Raw genomic sequence first — 15,897 nt, 5'->3', positions numbered from 1 at the left:
ACCCTGACCTGTTCACCGGACGTGCTACCTGTCCCAGAGCTGCTGTTTTCAACTCTCTGGAGACAGCAGGAGCAGTAGGGATACTCTGAATGATCGGCTATGAAAAGCCAACTGACATTTACTCCTGAGGTGCTGACTTGTTGCACCCTCGACAACTACTGTGATTATTATTATTTGACCATGCTGGTCATTTATGAACATTTGAACATCTTGGCCATGTTCTGTTATAATCTCCACCCGGCACAGCCAGAAGAGGACTGGCCACCCCTCATAGCCTGGTTCCTCGCTAGGTTTCTTCCTAGGTTTTGGCCTTTCTAGGGAGTTTTTCCTAGCCACCGTGCTTCTACATCTGCATTGCTTGCTGTTTGGGGTTTTAGGCTGGGTTTCTGTACAGCACTTTGATATATCAACTGATGTAAGAAGGGCTATATAAATACATTTGACTTGAAATTTGATTAATAGCGTCAATCCTTGAATAATGGAGGAAGTGTATTTATGAGTTGAGGATAAAAATTATCTTGTGGGATTAACTGGAAACAGTAGGAAGAAGTGCATTATTATTTAGGAAAAATTAACATGCTGTTAACACGCATGTAGCTAAACCAAAGCATGACTCAGGGCTGAGGTTCACAGAGTCTTACTGTGGCCTGAGGTCAACATGCCACTACCTAATGCATATTGCATACCTGCCAATCAGTAATGTAAAGTACTTTGATACAAATACTTTAAAGTACTACTTAGATACTATTTTGGGGTATGTGTACTTTACTATTTATATTTCTGACAACTTTTACTCCACTACATTCCTAAAGATAATGCTTTTTTTTACTCCCATACATTTTCCAGACACCCAAAAGTACTCGTTACATTAATCGAACGCTCAGGCAGGACATCAATATGGTCCAAATCACGCACCTATTAATATAATGCGTACTTTTTCCACCACTGATGGCGATACATTTGGGCTAACTTGGCAGCGACAGTGTTGTATCAGGTCGACGACTGCAATGTGTTATTCAGAATAATGTTCTATTTAGCTACTTGACAAACTTAAAGTATAGCTAGCTAACATAGGTCTTATTCACACACTGTAGACTTATTGTTATGATAATCTAAACGGAGCTGGTAGTAGTAACATAAACTGGTTGGCTAAATAAGTACCTAGAGGGAAATGGAGTCAAACACGAAATTGGTTGGTAAATATTGGTTGGCTAACTAGCTATAGCTATGTTTATATTTACAATAAAATGTTGGGTTATGTATTACCATAATAATCATATCAGTAGCGAGTGCAGCAGAGTGGAAACAGCAATACGTGGATATGAACCCGTTATAGGCCTGCTATATTTCGCTTGCTAGCTAGCTGCAACAGTAACGTTAATAATAAGCAACGTAGAATATCGATATCATACCTGATGTTCCTTGACAACTTCACTCAGGCAAGGGTATCGCTCTGAAATCCATCGGTAGAATTTTGGTACTCCCATCTTGACCACAAACTCTTCCCTTTGAGCTAAATGTATACAATTTCAACGGTATAAGAGATGTGTAAAGTTACATGAGAAGTTGTGTTTGCTACGGGGTCCGGGATTTTGTTTCTGTAGCAGCTACGCTAACTAGCTAGCTGTAACTGTCCAGCCAGGAAAACAGTCCGGGTGGAATCAATGACGTAACAACCAAAAAGCCAGCTCTCAAACACAAAATTTTAAAATGTACGGTGTGATCAAATAGATATCATGTTTCAAATATTAATAAAACACACAATTTAAATGTATAAATAACAAATATAGGCTTGTTTTTTCTTTTAATGTGGCACTTTCATTCTTGTGCAATCATTTATTTGTTCCCGGCGATACACGCAGTTAGTAATTACTGGTTCCATGTCAGCACAAAAAAGCGGGACCAGCTAATGACGAGCAACACAACATGCAACAATTTCAAAGATTTTACTGAGCTACAGTTCATATAAGGAAATCAGTCAATTGAAATTCATTAGGCCCTAATCTACGGATTCCACATGACTGGGAATACACCTGTTTGTCAAATATACCTTAAAAAAATAACAGGTAAGGGCGTGGATCAGATAACCATTCAGCATCTGGTGTGACCACCATTTGCCTCATGCAGTGCGAGCCATCTCTTTCGCATAGAGTTGATCAGGCTGTTGTGGCCTGTGGAATGTTTCCCCACTCCTTCTCAATGGCTGTGTGAAATTGCTGGATATTAGCGGGAACTGGAACACGTTGTCGTACATGTAAATCCAGAGCATCCCAAACGTGCTCAATGGGTTACATTTCTGGTGAGTATGCAGGCCATGGAAGAACTGGGCCATTTTCAGATTCCAGTTATTGTGTACAGATCCTTGCGACATGGGGCCATGCATTATCATGCTGAAACATGAGGTGATGGCTGTGGATGAATGGCACGACAATGGGCCTCAGGATCTCGTCACGGTATCTCTGTGCATTCAAATTGCCATCGATTAAAATGAAATTGTGTTCATTGTCCGTAGCTTATGCCTGCCCATACCATAACCCACCGCCACCATGGGGCACTCTGTTCACAACGTTGACATCAGCAAACCGTTCGTCCACACATCGCCATACACGCCTTCTGCCATCTGTTGAAAATGGGATTCATTTGTGAAGAGCACACTTCTCCAGCGTGCCAGTGGCCATCGAAGGTGAGCATTTGCCCACTGAAGTCAGTTACGACCCCGATGCAGTCAGGTCAAGACCCTGGTGAGGACGATGAGCACACAGATAAGCTTCCCTGAGACAATTTCTGCACAAACTGTCAGAAACTAATTTGGTTGTACAAACCCACAGTTTCATCAGATGTAGACCAATTGCAGACCAATTTTGGAAAATTTCTTGGATCTTTTATTTTAGCTCATGAAACATGGGACCAACACTTTACATGTTGCATTTCTATTTTTGTTCAAAATATTTACCCTCACCTCTCTCACCCATTGAGGTTACACTGTGGCAAAGGTGGCCAACCTACAAAGCTTGTTGACATGACGGTGAGGAACAATGCAAACAATAAGGCTCTGGCAATCTCTTCCACTGTTTCAAAAATTGACTTTGTTAAAAAAAAATCCATTGTATTTCAGGAAAAGAATTAAAGGGATGATATGTAGAATGCCTCTAGAAATTGCTCCAGCCAGAATTTCAAGTAGGCTTACCCTACTGAGCTCTTTCATGTACTTCAGATTGTGTGGTTAGAAAATAATCAAGGGTGGGTTATCAAATCATGTTGTTTTCTTTTATTGTTTTGGAACCCTAACCAAATTGACCTTTTGAGTTCATCGGAGTGTATGAAAATCCTTAGATCACTGTGGTAAATTCAGCATCTAGATTTTTGCAATGAAAGATGACTTCTGTATATTTTATAACCAGTACAAAAGTAATAAACAGGTAGTCTTTCCTGCAGTCTAATGACCAAACTGCCCTGTAGTGGCCTGATGTGATACAGCCTGGATTCGAACCAGGTACTATAGTGACGCCTCTTGCACTGAGATGCAGTGCCTTAGACCACTGCACAATTGTTATATTTCAGTCTTCTGTGATGTACAGTACCAGTCAAAAGTTTGGACACACCTACTCATTCAAGGGTTTTTCTTTATTTTTACTATGTTCTACATTGTAGAATAATAGTGAAGACATCAAAACTATGAAATAACACATATAGAATCATGTTGTAACCAAAAAGGTGTAAAACAAGTATATATTATATTTGAGATTCTTCAAAATAGCCACCTTTTGCCTTGATGACAGCTTGGCACACTCTTGGCATTCTCTCAACCAGCTTCATGAGGTTGTCACCTGGAATGCATTTCAATTAACAGGTGTGCCTTGTTAATTTGTGGAATTACTTTCATTCTTAATGTGTTTCAGCCAATCAGTTGTGTTGTGACAAGGAAGGGGTGGTATACAGAAGATAGCCCTATTTGGTAGAATGCCCAGGGAGAAACGGGGACCAGAGAGTTGGACGGACCAGGGAACATATTGTTGAATTACAATGCCCATACCCCAAAATGTGTATTTGCAGTTTCCACCATATCAAGGAGGAGTGAACATACATTTTGAGTCGAAAGGTAGGAAATGCGAACGCAACCAAGGTATTTTGGTCACCAGACCTATAACGACAGAGGGCGAGACCCAGATGCAGACACAGGAGGCAGATGGTTCGAGCCTCTGATATTTATTAGAATACAGTGGGCAGGCAATAGGCAGGTCGAGGACAGGCAGAAGTGCATTAACCAGGTCAGAGTCCGAAAGGTACAGGGGGGCAGGCGGGCTCGAAGTCAGGGCAGGCTGAATGGTCAGGCGGGCGGGCTCAGTGTCAGGGCAGGCAGAACAGGTCGGAGCCGGGAGGGCTAGAAAAAAGACTAGGAAAACCACGCTCGTAAGCTTGACAAGACAAACTGGCAACAGACCAGGAGACAAGCACAAAGACAGGTGAAAGGGTGTGACCAGACCACACTGCTGTGTAGTGACCATTTGACATCAGAAGTATATTGGGAAAGGAGCTTTGGGTTTTAGAGAACCTGATAGCCTTTTCCTGGACGAGGTGTTTCTGTGACGTTCTGAGGATAGTGGACGATGGAGCCAAGCACACCTGCCGGGAGGAAAAAGAAGCGCACACAAACACACATTTTATCAAGATGTAAAACATACCTTAGACATACAAACACAGTTAACTACTGATGTTTACCTCAGTCACGCAACAGTCACTATGCCAAAATGGGAAATGAGAGATGAGACAACAGTAAGAAGACGTGAACACAAACACATGCACCCAACAGGTGGTAGGAGACACAGGAGGCTGCTGAGGGGAGGACAGCTCATAATAATGGCCGGAACGGAGCAAATGGAATGGAATCAAACACCTGGAAACCATATGTTTGATGTATTTGATACCATTCCACTCCAGTGATTAACACAAGCCTGTTCTCCCCAATTAAGGTACCAGCAACCTCCTGTGGTAGGAGACATTAGTTATAACCACTCAGCACTACAGCAGTATAGGGTTCAAGTGTCCATCATTCTCTCACTGTTGGTTCTGTCTACTTTTGCAATACTGTTCTGCTATAGTGGTCAATTTGGCCATTCCCATGATCTCTATTTCTATTGTGCAATGCAGATAGAGTGCATGAACATACACGTCACTCGTGTGCTAACGGCATAAGTGACATAGACCTACAACTGGGACACAATCAGGATTTACCAAAACAGCTGCTCACTATGTTGCTGAACATGTTTGAACAGCATCATTCTAATATAGGAATGTCTAGGAAGCGTGGAATCCCAATCATTCACTGTCAGGATGAGGCCTTGCATTACATAGGTGATGACACTATACTCTGATCATGAATACTACCCTCGGCCCTAGGAATCACACTTTTGACAAAAAGGGAACTACCCGTGTAAGACATATAAGACACACACGCACACCAGTAAGATAAACACACAGAGGCCAGTAGCATCAAAACATAAGGAAACTATTATAGAGGCTGTGTCCAGTCATGTTAATGTTTACAGGGTGTGGTTTAGGAAGCAGCAGTGCCCAGACAACCAACAAACCCATATTACTGTTAACCGAGAAACCGATGGGGACAATGAGATTGAAGTGAAAACATTCTTACTTCCAGGGTGTCCTGAAACGTTGGGATCTAAAGAGAGATGGAGAAACAAGACTCATTATCTATTGGCTCTGCTGTAATCTAGCGACATTGCCTTCAGAAAGTATTCACATACCTTGACTTATTTCACATTTGGTTGTGTTAAATCCTGAATTTAAAATTCATAAAATTGAGATTTTTTTGTCACTGGCCTACACACAATACCCCATAATATCAAAGTGAAATTAATATTTTTGATTTTCTTGGCAAGACTTGAAAATGGCTGTATAGCAATGATCAACAATCAAATTGACAGAGCTTGAAGAATTTTGAAAAGAATAATGTGCAAATATTGTACAATTCAAGTGTGCAAGGCTCTTAGAGACTTACCCAGAAAGACTCACAGCTGTAATCGCTGCCAAAGGTGCTTCTACAAAGTATTGACTCAGGGGTGTGAATACTTATGTAAATTAGATATTTCTATATTTCATTGTCTTTTTAAAATTATTTTTAATAATTCTCCCCAATTTCGTGGTATCCAATTGGTAGTTACAGTCTTGTCTCATCGCCTCAACTCCCATATGGACTCGAGCGAGAGAGAGAGAGGCGAAGGTCGAGAGCCGTGCGTCCTGCAAAACACGACTCAACAAAGCCGCACTGCTTCTTGACACAACGCCCGCTTAACCCGGAAGCCAGCCACACCAATGTGTCGTAGGAAACACCGTACACCTGGAGACTGTGTCAGCGTGCATGCGCCCGGCTCGCCACAGGAGTCGCTAGAGCGTGATGAAACAAGGACATCCCTGCCGGCCAAATCCCTGCCGGCACCCGGACGATGCTGGGCCAATTGTGCCCCATGGGTCTCACAGTCGCGGCCGGCTGCGACAGAGCCTGGACTCGAACCAGGATCTCTAGTGGCACAGCTAGCACTGCAATACAGTGCCTTAAACCATTAAACCACTGCCCCACTCAGGAGGCCCTGTATTTAATTTTCAATACATTTGCAACAATTTCTAAAAACATGTTTTCACTTTGTCATTATTGGGTATTGTGTGCAGATGAGGAAGTTAAAAAAACAAATGTAATCAATTTTGAATTCAGGCTGTAACACAATAAGTCAAGGAATAAGTCAAGGGGTATCAATACATTCTAAAAGGTACATGTTGTCATGGGGAAGGTTGTATGTACACAATTACTTTTATACCGCACAATAATGTTACCATCAAAGATCCAAAGTCACATATAGAATTGTATATAAAAGTATAAAGTACATAAACATGTAATTACATGCAATAACCTTTCTCCATAGCTGACGCTTTGATCTAAAATTTGTCGTTTAAATACAGATTATGAAAGCCATTCTGTAAATATCCCAGATTGGTTCTTTAAAGATCAGGGGGGACCACAAGTGATTAACCAGTATGGTATGCTTTATAATGTCGCTCACCTTGTTGTTTAAAGATGAGGAAGCTTGTGGTAACCAGGGCAACAAAGGCCAGGCCTGCTAGCAAAGAAGCAAGGGCAGCCAGCATGGACATCCCTCCTTGAACACACAACATCAGGAATTCCCCTGATTCACCTGCTTCATAACTAGTTAAACAAGTGACTAAAGAAAGGGAACAATCTGTGGATTTTGTGGCGTGTAGGCCTGAGGGTGTTTGAGTTGTTATGCCTTTTGTTACACCCAACACGAGCTTCACATACACACATACAGTATATAGCCATGTTATTTCTACTCTTTATTTTTATTCGTTATTCACTGTGTATTTATTCCAGAGGTGGGACCAAGTCACTATTAGAGTCACAAGCAAGTCTCAACTCACAAGGTCCAAGTCTTTAGTTAAGTCCCAAGTAGAACGGTTTGAGTCTCGAGCCAAGTCCAAGTCGTGCATTCAAAGAGCGAGTCGAGTCACAAGTTTTTCCAAGTCAAGTCTAAAAAAAGTTTAAAAAAATCTATACACGCAATGCCTTGTTCAACTACAAATAGAGACCATGGGACTATAAGGTTCTACCTCACATTTTAGTCAGAAATTAGTTAGTCACATATAATAGATCTTTAGATGGTTCTTCATATGTTTGAAAAGTTATATATATTTTTAAATACATTTTAAGTGAAAACAATTAACAGCTAGAAAGTTCTATCTGCATAAACCCATTTGAACTTGGTGCTAGAAGGTTCTCCATCTCCCTCTAAGTATGGTCTAGGCTAGTCTGCCAGCAAAAATGGCACACAAGCAACAAAAAAAAACACTGTCAGAATTCTTAAAGTAAATGATGTCACATCGTTGTTCAGTGATGCCAGTAATTTGTCTAACAATCAAAATGCATTTCTTAATGTATTTGATGATGTGTTCTGACTCTATTTTGGTAAAATAGCATTATTCTACCATTTATGTATTGACATTTTTTGAAACTGAACATGTCTAATTCAGAAGTGTCAGACAGAACCTTATCTGCTATTGCACCACACTAAAAAAACACATTTACAAATGGCTCAGGATTTTGATACTCTGCACTTTATGTACCTTTTAAGGTGAGGACTTTAATGGGTTATGAAAAAAGTATTCACTACAAACCCCAGCGTTGAGCTCAGCGCAAATGTAGATAGTCACTAGGCACCACTCTAAAGGACATCAAAGGACATCTCGCTCACACCAAAGCTCGAACCCAGGACCTCTGCCTTGCTAGCAACCGTGACCGCCCTCCTGAAGCGTCTTACCAGTTGGCGCTAAGCCTAAGTTTCACACATCTCCATGTTCTACACACACCCACACCCCACACACACTGCCTTCTAATCTATACACTACTCTTTCAATGTACACTGTAAACATAGTGTCACCAAGTAGGCCTCCCCCTGTGACCTTACCTCCAGTGGTGGTGGGCTCAGAATGTTTGAGCTCCTTCATCAGTTTGGCACAGCTCTCATGGAGTTGAATCCTCTCCAGCCTCATGCCCTCAGTGTCCTGGTCCCAAAGCTGTTTGAGCGCGAGGGCCTGTGGTACTTTAGCTGTCCAGGTGTCTGTGTTTCGGTCCAGAGTCAGGAAGTAATTCCCGTCAACCAGGAGCCGGTCAGTCAAATGCACTACTCGAAATCTGTCCAGTTTGCTTTCATGCACACGCAGGTACTGGTAAGTATGATTTTCTGGTCATGGATGGGAAAAAAGGAAAGGAATGGTTAAGAATGAATGTAACCTTGTTAGGCAATGAGATAGATTTGTCCCAGCATGGGCAATAAAAGTGGCAGGTCTCAGGTACCTGCCATTGTGGCCTTGAGCAAGGCACCTGTGCTCTCAAAAGGTTTGGTTTGTGTACTGTATGTGTGTGTTTCAGTAAGTTCATAGTTATGCATTAGGCCTACTTGTCATGGTGTTGTTGACATTTTCTTCTATCTCAAACGCCTGTTGAAAAGACTCGCTGTAGTTGCCCAACAATACAGCACGGAGAATGCCGTTGACGTCTTTCTCGCAGCTGAAGAGAGCGGCTCCGTTGATCAATACCTGCTCGACCTCACCGACCACTCCCGACCGCTGGAACTGAATGACCATGTCTACAACAAAACATATTAAAAAGCAAACATTTATAGACTATTCATTTGTTATGAACACATTTATATTCACAACAGTCACAATAGTAGTGAATGTTGTGGTAAAATGAACACATTGTACAATAAAGGAATGGCAAAGTGAGCAATTGATAAGAGCGTCTGCTAAATTACTTAAATGTAATGAAAAACGTACCCCTTTTAAAACCCCAACAAAGCTCGCAAATCAGAATGAATGTAAGTGGAAGTCGCATCTTTGCAGTTACTTCTCCTAACTAGAACGGGTATTCGAAATTATGCACTAGCTACCTCCAAGACGTTCTCCAAATGTAATAGATTAGTTATAAATATAACGGACTCTTCCTTCTTGTTCTCCCTTGCAAATACAAACACGGAGAATGGATAACGGATATGCCAAGATCGACGTGGATATCAATCAAAGGTCCTCCATAGGTGTGCGTGCATATCCTCCGAACTTGAGGCTACAATTGGTCCGTCACTGTTGTCTTTTAAAAGCGCACTACGATTTTCAGTAGTTTGGGATGTGAATGGCTGATAGGTCAGAGCGAGGATGGTCCCTTTAAAATGAAAAAATGGGTAGGTCCTTCACAAGAGCGCATCAAGGCAGCCTACCTCATAGGAGTGACATAGGAACAGTTTATTGAAGCATTTTGCTTTCGAAACTGAATTGGAAATGCAAATGGAAAAAATATAAATCACTATCATGTCTGCTTTTCCTAAATGGGTAAGAATTTTTTTGTGACACAATTCTATTTGAAATGCAAAAAAAGATTATAGCATTATAGCATAATCATTATTATCATTATCATTATCATGATTGAGTATGCAAATTGTCTGCCAATTTCATAAATAAATAGCAAAGTGTGTTTGATATTTCATTTCCATGGTAGCATCCAGTACAACACTGACACATTGAAAAAATCTAACAGAAATGCTTAAATGACAATCATTTCTCATGTTTGCCGTTTAATTTCCTTAATGTGATAGCATGAATTGTGACAAAAATCAAATTCATTCTGAATTGGCAATTGCAAATGCTTCTCCATTAATTTTTTATTTTTTTATTTTTTTATTTCACCTTTATTTAACCAGATAGGCTAGTTGAGAACAAGTTCTCATTTGCAACTGCGACCTGGCCAAGATAAAGCATAGCAGTGTGAACAGACAACACAGAGTTACACATGGAGTAAACAATAAACAAGTCAATAACATGGTAGAAAAAAGAGAATCTATATACAATGTGTGCAAAAGGCATGAGGTAGGCAATAAATCGAATAATTACAATTTAGCAGATTAACACTGGAGTGATAAATCATCAGATGATCATGTGCAAGAAGAGATACTGGTGTGCAAAAGAGCAGAAAAGTAAATAAATAAAAGCAGTATGGGGGGTGAGGTAGGTAAATTGGGTGGGTAGTTTACAGATGGACTATGTACAGCTGCAGCGATCGGTTAGCTGCTCGGATAGCAGATTTTTAAAGTTGTTGAGGGAGATAAAAGTCTCCAACTTCAGAGATTTTTGCAATTCGTTCCAGTCGCAGGCAGCAGAGAACTGGAAGGAAAGGCGTCCAAATGAGGTTTTAGCTTTAGGGATGATCAGTGAGATACACCTGCTGGAGCGCGTGCTGCGGGTGGGTGTAGCCATCGTGACCAGTGAACTGAGATAAGGCGGCACTTTACCTAGCATAGCCTTGTAGATGACCTGGAGCCAGTGGGTCTGACGACGAACATGTAGCGAGGGCCAGCCGACTAGGGCATACAGGTCGCAGTGGTGGGTCGTATAAGGTGCTTTAGTAACAAAACGAATGGCACTGTGATAAACTGCATCCAGTTTGCTGAGTAGAGTGTTGGAAGCTATTTTGTAGATGACATCGCCGAAGTCGAGGATCGGTAGGATAGTCAGTTTTACTAGGGTAAGTTTGGCGGCGTGAGTGAAGGAGGCTTTGTTGCGGAATAGAAAGCCGATTCTTGATTTGATTTTGGATTGGAGATGTTTGATATGAGTCTGGAAGGAGAGTTTGCAGTCTAGCCAGACACCTAGGTACTTATAGATGTCCACATATTCTAGGTCGGAACCGTCCAGGGTGGGGATGCTAGTCGGGCGTGCGGGTGCAGGCAGCGAACGGTTGAAAAGCATGCATTTGGTTTTACTAGCGTTTAAGAGCAGTTGGAGGCCACGGAAGGAGTGTTGTATGGCATTGAAGCTCGTTTGGAGGTTAGATAGCACAGTGTCCAAGGAAGGGCCGGAAGTATATAGAATGGTGTCGTCTGCGTAGAGGTGGATCAGGGAATCGCCCGCAGCAAGAGCAACATCATTGATGTATACAGAGAAAAGAGTCGGCCCGAGAATTGAACCCTGTGGTACCCCCATAGAGACTGCCAGAGGACCGGACAACATGCCCTCCGATTTGACACACTGAACTCTGTCTGCAAAGTAGTTGGTGAACCAGGCAAGGCAGTCATTAGAAAAACCGAGGCTACTGAGTCTGCCGATAAGAATATGGTGATTGACAGAGTCGAAAGCCTTGGCCAGGTCGATGAAGACGGCTGCACAGTAATGTCTTTTATCGATGGCGGTTATGATATCGTTTAGTACCTTGAGCGTGGCTGAGGTGCACCCGTGACCGGCTCGGAAACCGGATTGCACAGCGGAGAAGGTACGGTGGGATTCGAGATGGTCAGTGATCTGTTTGTTGACTTGGCTTTCGAAGACCTTAGATAGGCAGGGCAGGATGGATATAGGTCTGTAACAGTTTGGGTCCAGGGTGTCTCCCCCTTTGAAGAGGGGGATGACCGCGGCAGCTTTCCAATCCTTGGGGATCTCAGATGATACGAAGGAGAGGTTGAACAGGCTGGTAATAGGGGGTGCGACAATGGCGGCGGACAGTTTCAGAAATAGGGGGTCCAGATTGTCAAGCCCAGCTGATTTGTAAGGGTCCAGGTTTTCCAGCTCTTTCAGAACATCTGCTATCTGGATTTGGGTAAAGGAGAAGCTGGGGAGGCTTGGGCGAGTAGCAGCGGGGGGGGCGGGGCTGTTGGCCAAGGTTGGAGTCGCCAGGAGGAAGGCATGGCCAGCCATTGAGAAATGCTTGTTGAAGTCTTCGATTATCACGGATTTATTGGTGGTGACCGTGTTACCTAGCCTCAGTGCAGTGGGCAGCTGGGAGGAGGTGCTCTTGTTCTCCATGGACTTTACAGTATCCCAGAACTTTTTGGAGTTAGAGCTACAGGATGCGAATTTCTGCTTGAAAAAGATGGCCTTTGCTTTCCTGACTGACTGCGTGTATTGGTTCCTGACTTCCCTGAACAGTTGCATATCGCGGGGGCTCTTCGATGCTATTGCAGTTCGCCACAGGATGTTTTTGTGCTGGTCGAGGGCAGTCAGGTCTGGAGTGAACCAAGGGCTATATCTGTTCTTGGTTCTGCATTTTTTGAACGGAGCATGCTTGTCTAATATGGTGAGGAAGTAACATTTAAAGAATGACCAGGCATCCTCAACTGACGGGATGAGGTCAATATCCTTCCAGGGTACCCGGGCCAGGTCGATTAGAAAGGCCTGCTCGCAGAAGTGTTTTAGGGAGCGTTTGACAGTGATGAGGGGTGGTCGTTTGACCGCGGACCCGTGGCGGATACAGGCAATGAGGCAGTGATCGCTGAGATCTTGATTGAAGACAGCAGAGGTGTATTTGGAGGGCAGGTTGGTCAGGATAATGTCTATTAGGGTGCCCATGTTTACGGATTTAGGGTTGTACCTGGTGGGTTCCTTGATGATTTGTGTGAGATTGAGGGCATCAAGCTTGGATTGTAGGACTGCCGGGGTGTTAAGCATATCCCAGTTTAGGTCACCTAACAGAACAAACTCTGAAGCTAGATGGGGAGCGATCAATTCACAGATGGTGTCCAGGGCACAGCTGGGAGCTGAGGGGGGTCGGTAGCAGGCGGCAACAGTGAGAGACTTATTTGTGGAGAGATTAATTTTTAAAATTAGAAGTTCGAACTGTTTGGGCATAGACCTGGAAAGTATGACAGAACTTTGCAGGCTATCTCTGCAGTAGATTGCAACTCCTCCCCCTTTGGCAGTTCTATCTTGACGGAAAGTGTTATAGTTGGGTATGGAAATCTCAGAATTATTGGTGGCCTTCCTAAGCCAGGATTCGGACACGGCAAGGACATCAGGATTGGCAGAGTGTGCTAAAGCGGTGAGTAAGGCAAACTTAGGGAGGAGGCTTCTGATGTTGACATGCATGAGGCCAAGGCTTTTTCGATCACAGAAGTCAACAAATGAGGGTGACTGGGGACATGCAGGGCCTGGGTTTACCTCCACATCACCCGAGGAACAGAGGAGTAGTAGGATGAGGGTGCGGCTAAAGGCTATCAAAACTGGTCGCCTAGAGCGTTGGGGACAAAGAATAAAAGGAGCAGATTTATGGGCGTGGTAGAATAGATTCTGGGCATAATGTGCAGACAGGGGTATGGAGGGGCGCGGGTACAGCGGAGGCAAGCCCAGGCACTGGGTGATGATAAGAGAGGTTGTATCTCTGGACATGCTGGTCTCAATGGGTGAGGTCACCGCATGTGTGGGGGGTGGGACAAAGGGGGTATCAGAGGTACGGAGAGTGGAACTACAGGGTCCATTGCAAACCAAAACAATGATAATGAAAACTAGCCTGAACAACAGTATGCAAGGCATATTGATATTTGAGAGAGACATACAATAAGGCATAAAGTGATTGCAGGTCTTGATTGGGAGAGCTAGCTAAAACAACAGGTAAGATAACAGCAGCAATAACAGGGTGCTAGTCTAACACAGCAACAACAGGTAAAAATGGCGACGACTAGGCAGAGAGGGTCGGATTAACTACACACAGATCCTGAGTTAAAGCACAGAGCCGACAGATAAAACACAAATAAACAGAATGGAGTACCGTGAATTAATGGACAGTCAAGCATGCATCAGCTATGTAGCCAAGTGATCATAGTGTCCAGGGGGCAGCCGTAGATGGAGCAGGGAGGCCTCCACTAAGCTAGCACGCGGCGTTTAAAGTTAGTAGCCCGGGGGGTGGTCTGCTCAGACGGAGGGGGTCTGCTCAGACGTGGTCGTGTCGACAGAGAATCCAGAGAATCCAAGCCGAATGGCGAAAGAGAGGTTGTGAATTGTAGAATTGTGTTTGCTAACTGGTGCTAGCTTCGTGGCAGTGGCGCTAACTGCGCTAGCTGCAAGCTAGCTGTGAGGATCAGAAGTAGTGGCTCAGGGATTACGGCAGGAATCCGGCGTTGTTGTCGAGAGACAGTCCGATGCTGGTAAATTGGTGAGTAATATCCAGGCTAATAACAGGGCTGGTGTCTGTGCAGAAGGTAAAAGCTACTAGCAGCGGCAAAAAAATGGCTAAATTAGCTTGTAGCTGATTTAGACCAGTTGTGATGGATTGGCAGGGCTCTGTGTCGGCAAAAAAAAGGTCCAGTCCAATTGGCAAAAGAGGTATTGTAGCCCAAGAATTCGCTGGTAGACCTCTTCGGCTAGCCGGCAGATGGGCCTAGCTCGAGGCTAGCTCAAGGCTAACTGGTGCTTGCTTCGGGACAGAGGTGTTAGTCAGTAGTAGCCACTCGGTTGCAGCTAGCTAGCTGTGATAATACGGTGTAATTGTCCAGAGCTTGCGTCAGGAATCCGGTGATGTGGTAGAGAAAAAGCAGTCCTATATGCTCTGGGTTGATATCGCGCTTGCAGACTGGCAGGTATTGGCCCGGTATTGAAGCTGGCTGTGTCCGAGTTAAGGGCGAAGACCGCAGCAGTGGCTAACTGACTACTAGCTAGTAGCTAGTTATCTGGCTAGCTTCTGATTGGGGTTACGGTTCTAAAGTATAAAAAAATAGCAGGTCCGTACCACATTGGGTGAGGCGGAATGTAGGAATGTATATTCAGTTCCTAGATGGAAAGTGAAATTAAAATATATACGAAATGTATACGAAAAATACGAATACTATTTACACGGGACAGACAGGAGAAAGACACATCCGACTGCTACGCCATCTGAATCTGTGGTTTAAAGGTAAATATAGTACATGGAATGCTATGTCCATATTGTAACGGCTGTTGGAAGGAGAGGGCCAAGGTGCAGCGTGGTACGTGTCCATATTTCTTTAATGAACACTGAAATAACAAAGATAACGACAGAAACAGTTCTGGCTGATGCAGACACACAAAACAGAAAACAACATCCCACAAACATAGGTGGTAAAAGGTTACCTAAGTATGGTTCTCAATCAGTGACAACGATAGACAGCTGCCTCTGATTGAGAACCACACCCGGCCAAACACATAGAACTAGACAACATAGAACACAACATAGAATGCCCACCCCCACTCGCGCCCTGACCAACCAAAAATAGAGACATAAAAAGGATCTCTAAGGTCAGGGCGTGACACATATACAGTATGTATCTTCCTCTTTTGCAGAGGTGGATCTTTTCAAACAGCATGACTCTACAGGTACAAACAGAACTAGAGCACAGATGAAATGTGTAGAGTTCAGTCTGTTTGTGTCTGACTCATTGTCCCACAGCTGAACACAAGAGGGAAGATAGAGGAAGTTGCACACACTATCAAACCACAGTATACAATACATAGGCTGTAAATAATAAAGTACCCAAATGCCATACTTGAGTTAAAGTAAATATACCTTAATAGAAAATGACTCAAGTAAAAGTAAGT

General features: G+C 43.4%; 2 protein-coding genes across 12 annotated transcripts in view; both read right to left on the bottom strand.

The window, feature by feature from the left end:
* LOC120020421 (5'-3' exoribonuclease 1-like) overlaps positions 1-1,623 on the bottom strand; it is a 31,249-nt gene extending 29,626 nt beyond the window's left edge. For all 3 annotated transcript variants that reach the window (XM_038964075.1, XM_038964077.1, XM_038964076.1), the window contains exon 1: positions 1,413-1,623. In XM_038964075.1, coding sequence (XP_038820003.1) covers positions 1,413-1,487 — 75 coding nt within the window. In that variant the 5' untranslated portion in view covers positions 1,488-1,623. The remainder of the gene's footprint in view (positions 1-1,412) is intronic.
* Positions 1,624-3,875: 2,252 nt separating this feature from the next.
* Positions 3,876-14,160, bottom strand: LOC120020419. 9 transcript variants are annotated; one of them, XM_038964068.1, is made up of 7 exons: positions 14,114-14,160; positions 8,985-9,173; positions 8,493-8,768; positions 7,074-7,169; positions 5,651-5,677; positions 4,553-4,623; positions 3,876-4,393 (listed from the first exon to the last, which is right to left on the bottom strand). In XM_038964068.1, exons 1-7 carry the CDS (start codon positions 14,136-14,138, stop codon positions 4,382-4,384), a joined length of 696 nt encoding a protein of 231 aa, XP_038819996.1. In that variant the 5' UTR covers positions 14,139-14,160; the 3' UTR covers positions 3,876-4,381. The 9 variants fall into 9 exon arrangements, with proteins under 9 accessions (XP_038819996.1, XP_038819995.1, XP_038819997.1 ...); XM_038964067.1 differs by lacking the exon at positions 14,114-14,160 and adding an exon at positions 9,364-9,703 and having other exon boundaries at positions 7,074-7,166; XM_038964069.1 differs by lacking the exon at positions 14,114-14,160 and adding an exon at positions 9,477-9,701.
* Between the last annotated feature and the right edge of the window lie 1,737 nt (positions 14,161-15,897).

The sequence above is a fragment of the Salvelinus namaycush genome, chromosome 25 (genome assembly GCF_016432855.1).
Source record: "Salvelinus namaycush isolate Seneca chromosome 25, SaNama_1.0, whole genome shotgun sequence".
Taxonomy (NCBI): domain Eukaryota; kingdom Metazoa; phylum Chordata; class Actinopteri; order Salmoniformes; family Salmonidae; genus Salvelinus; species Salvelinus namaycush.
Note: the sequence above shows the minus strand (reverse complement) of the source record. Positions and strands in the feature narration are given on the sequence as shown.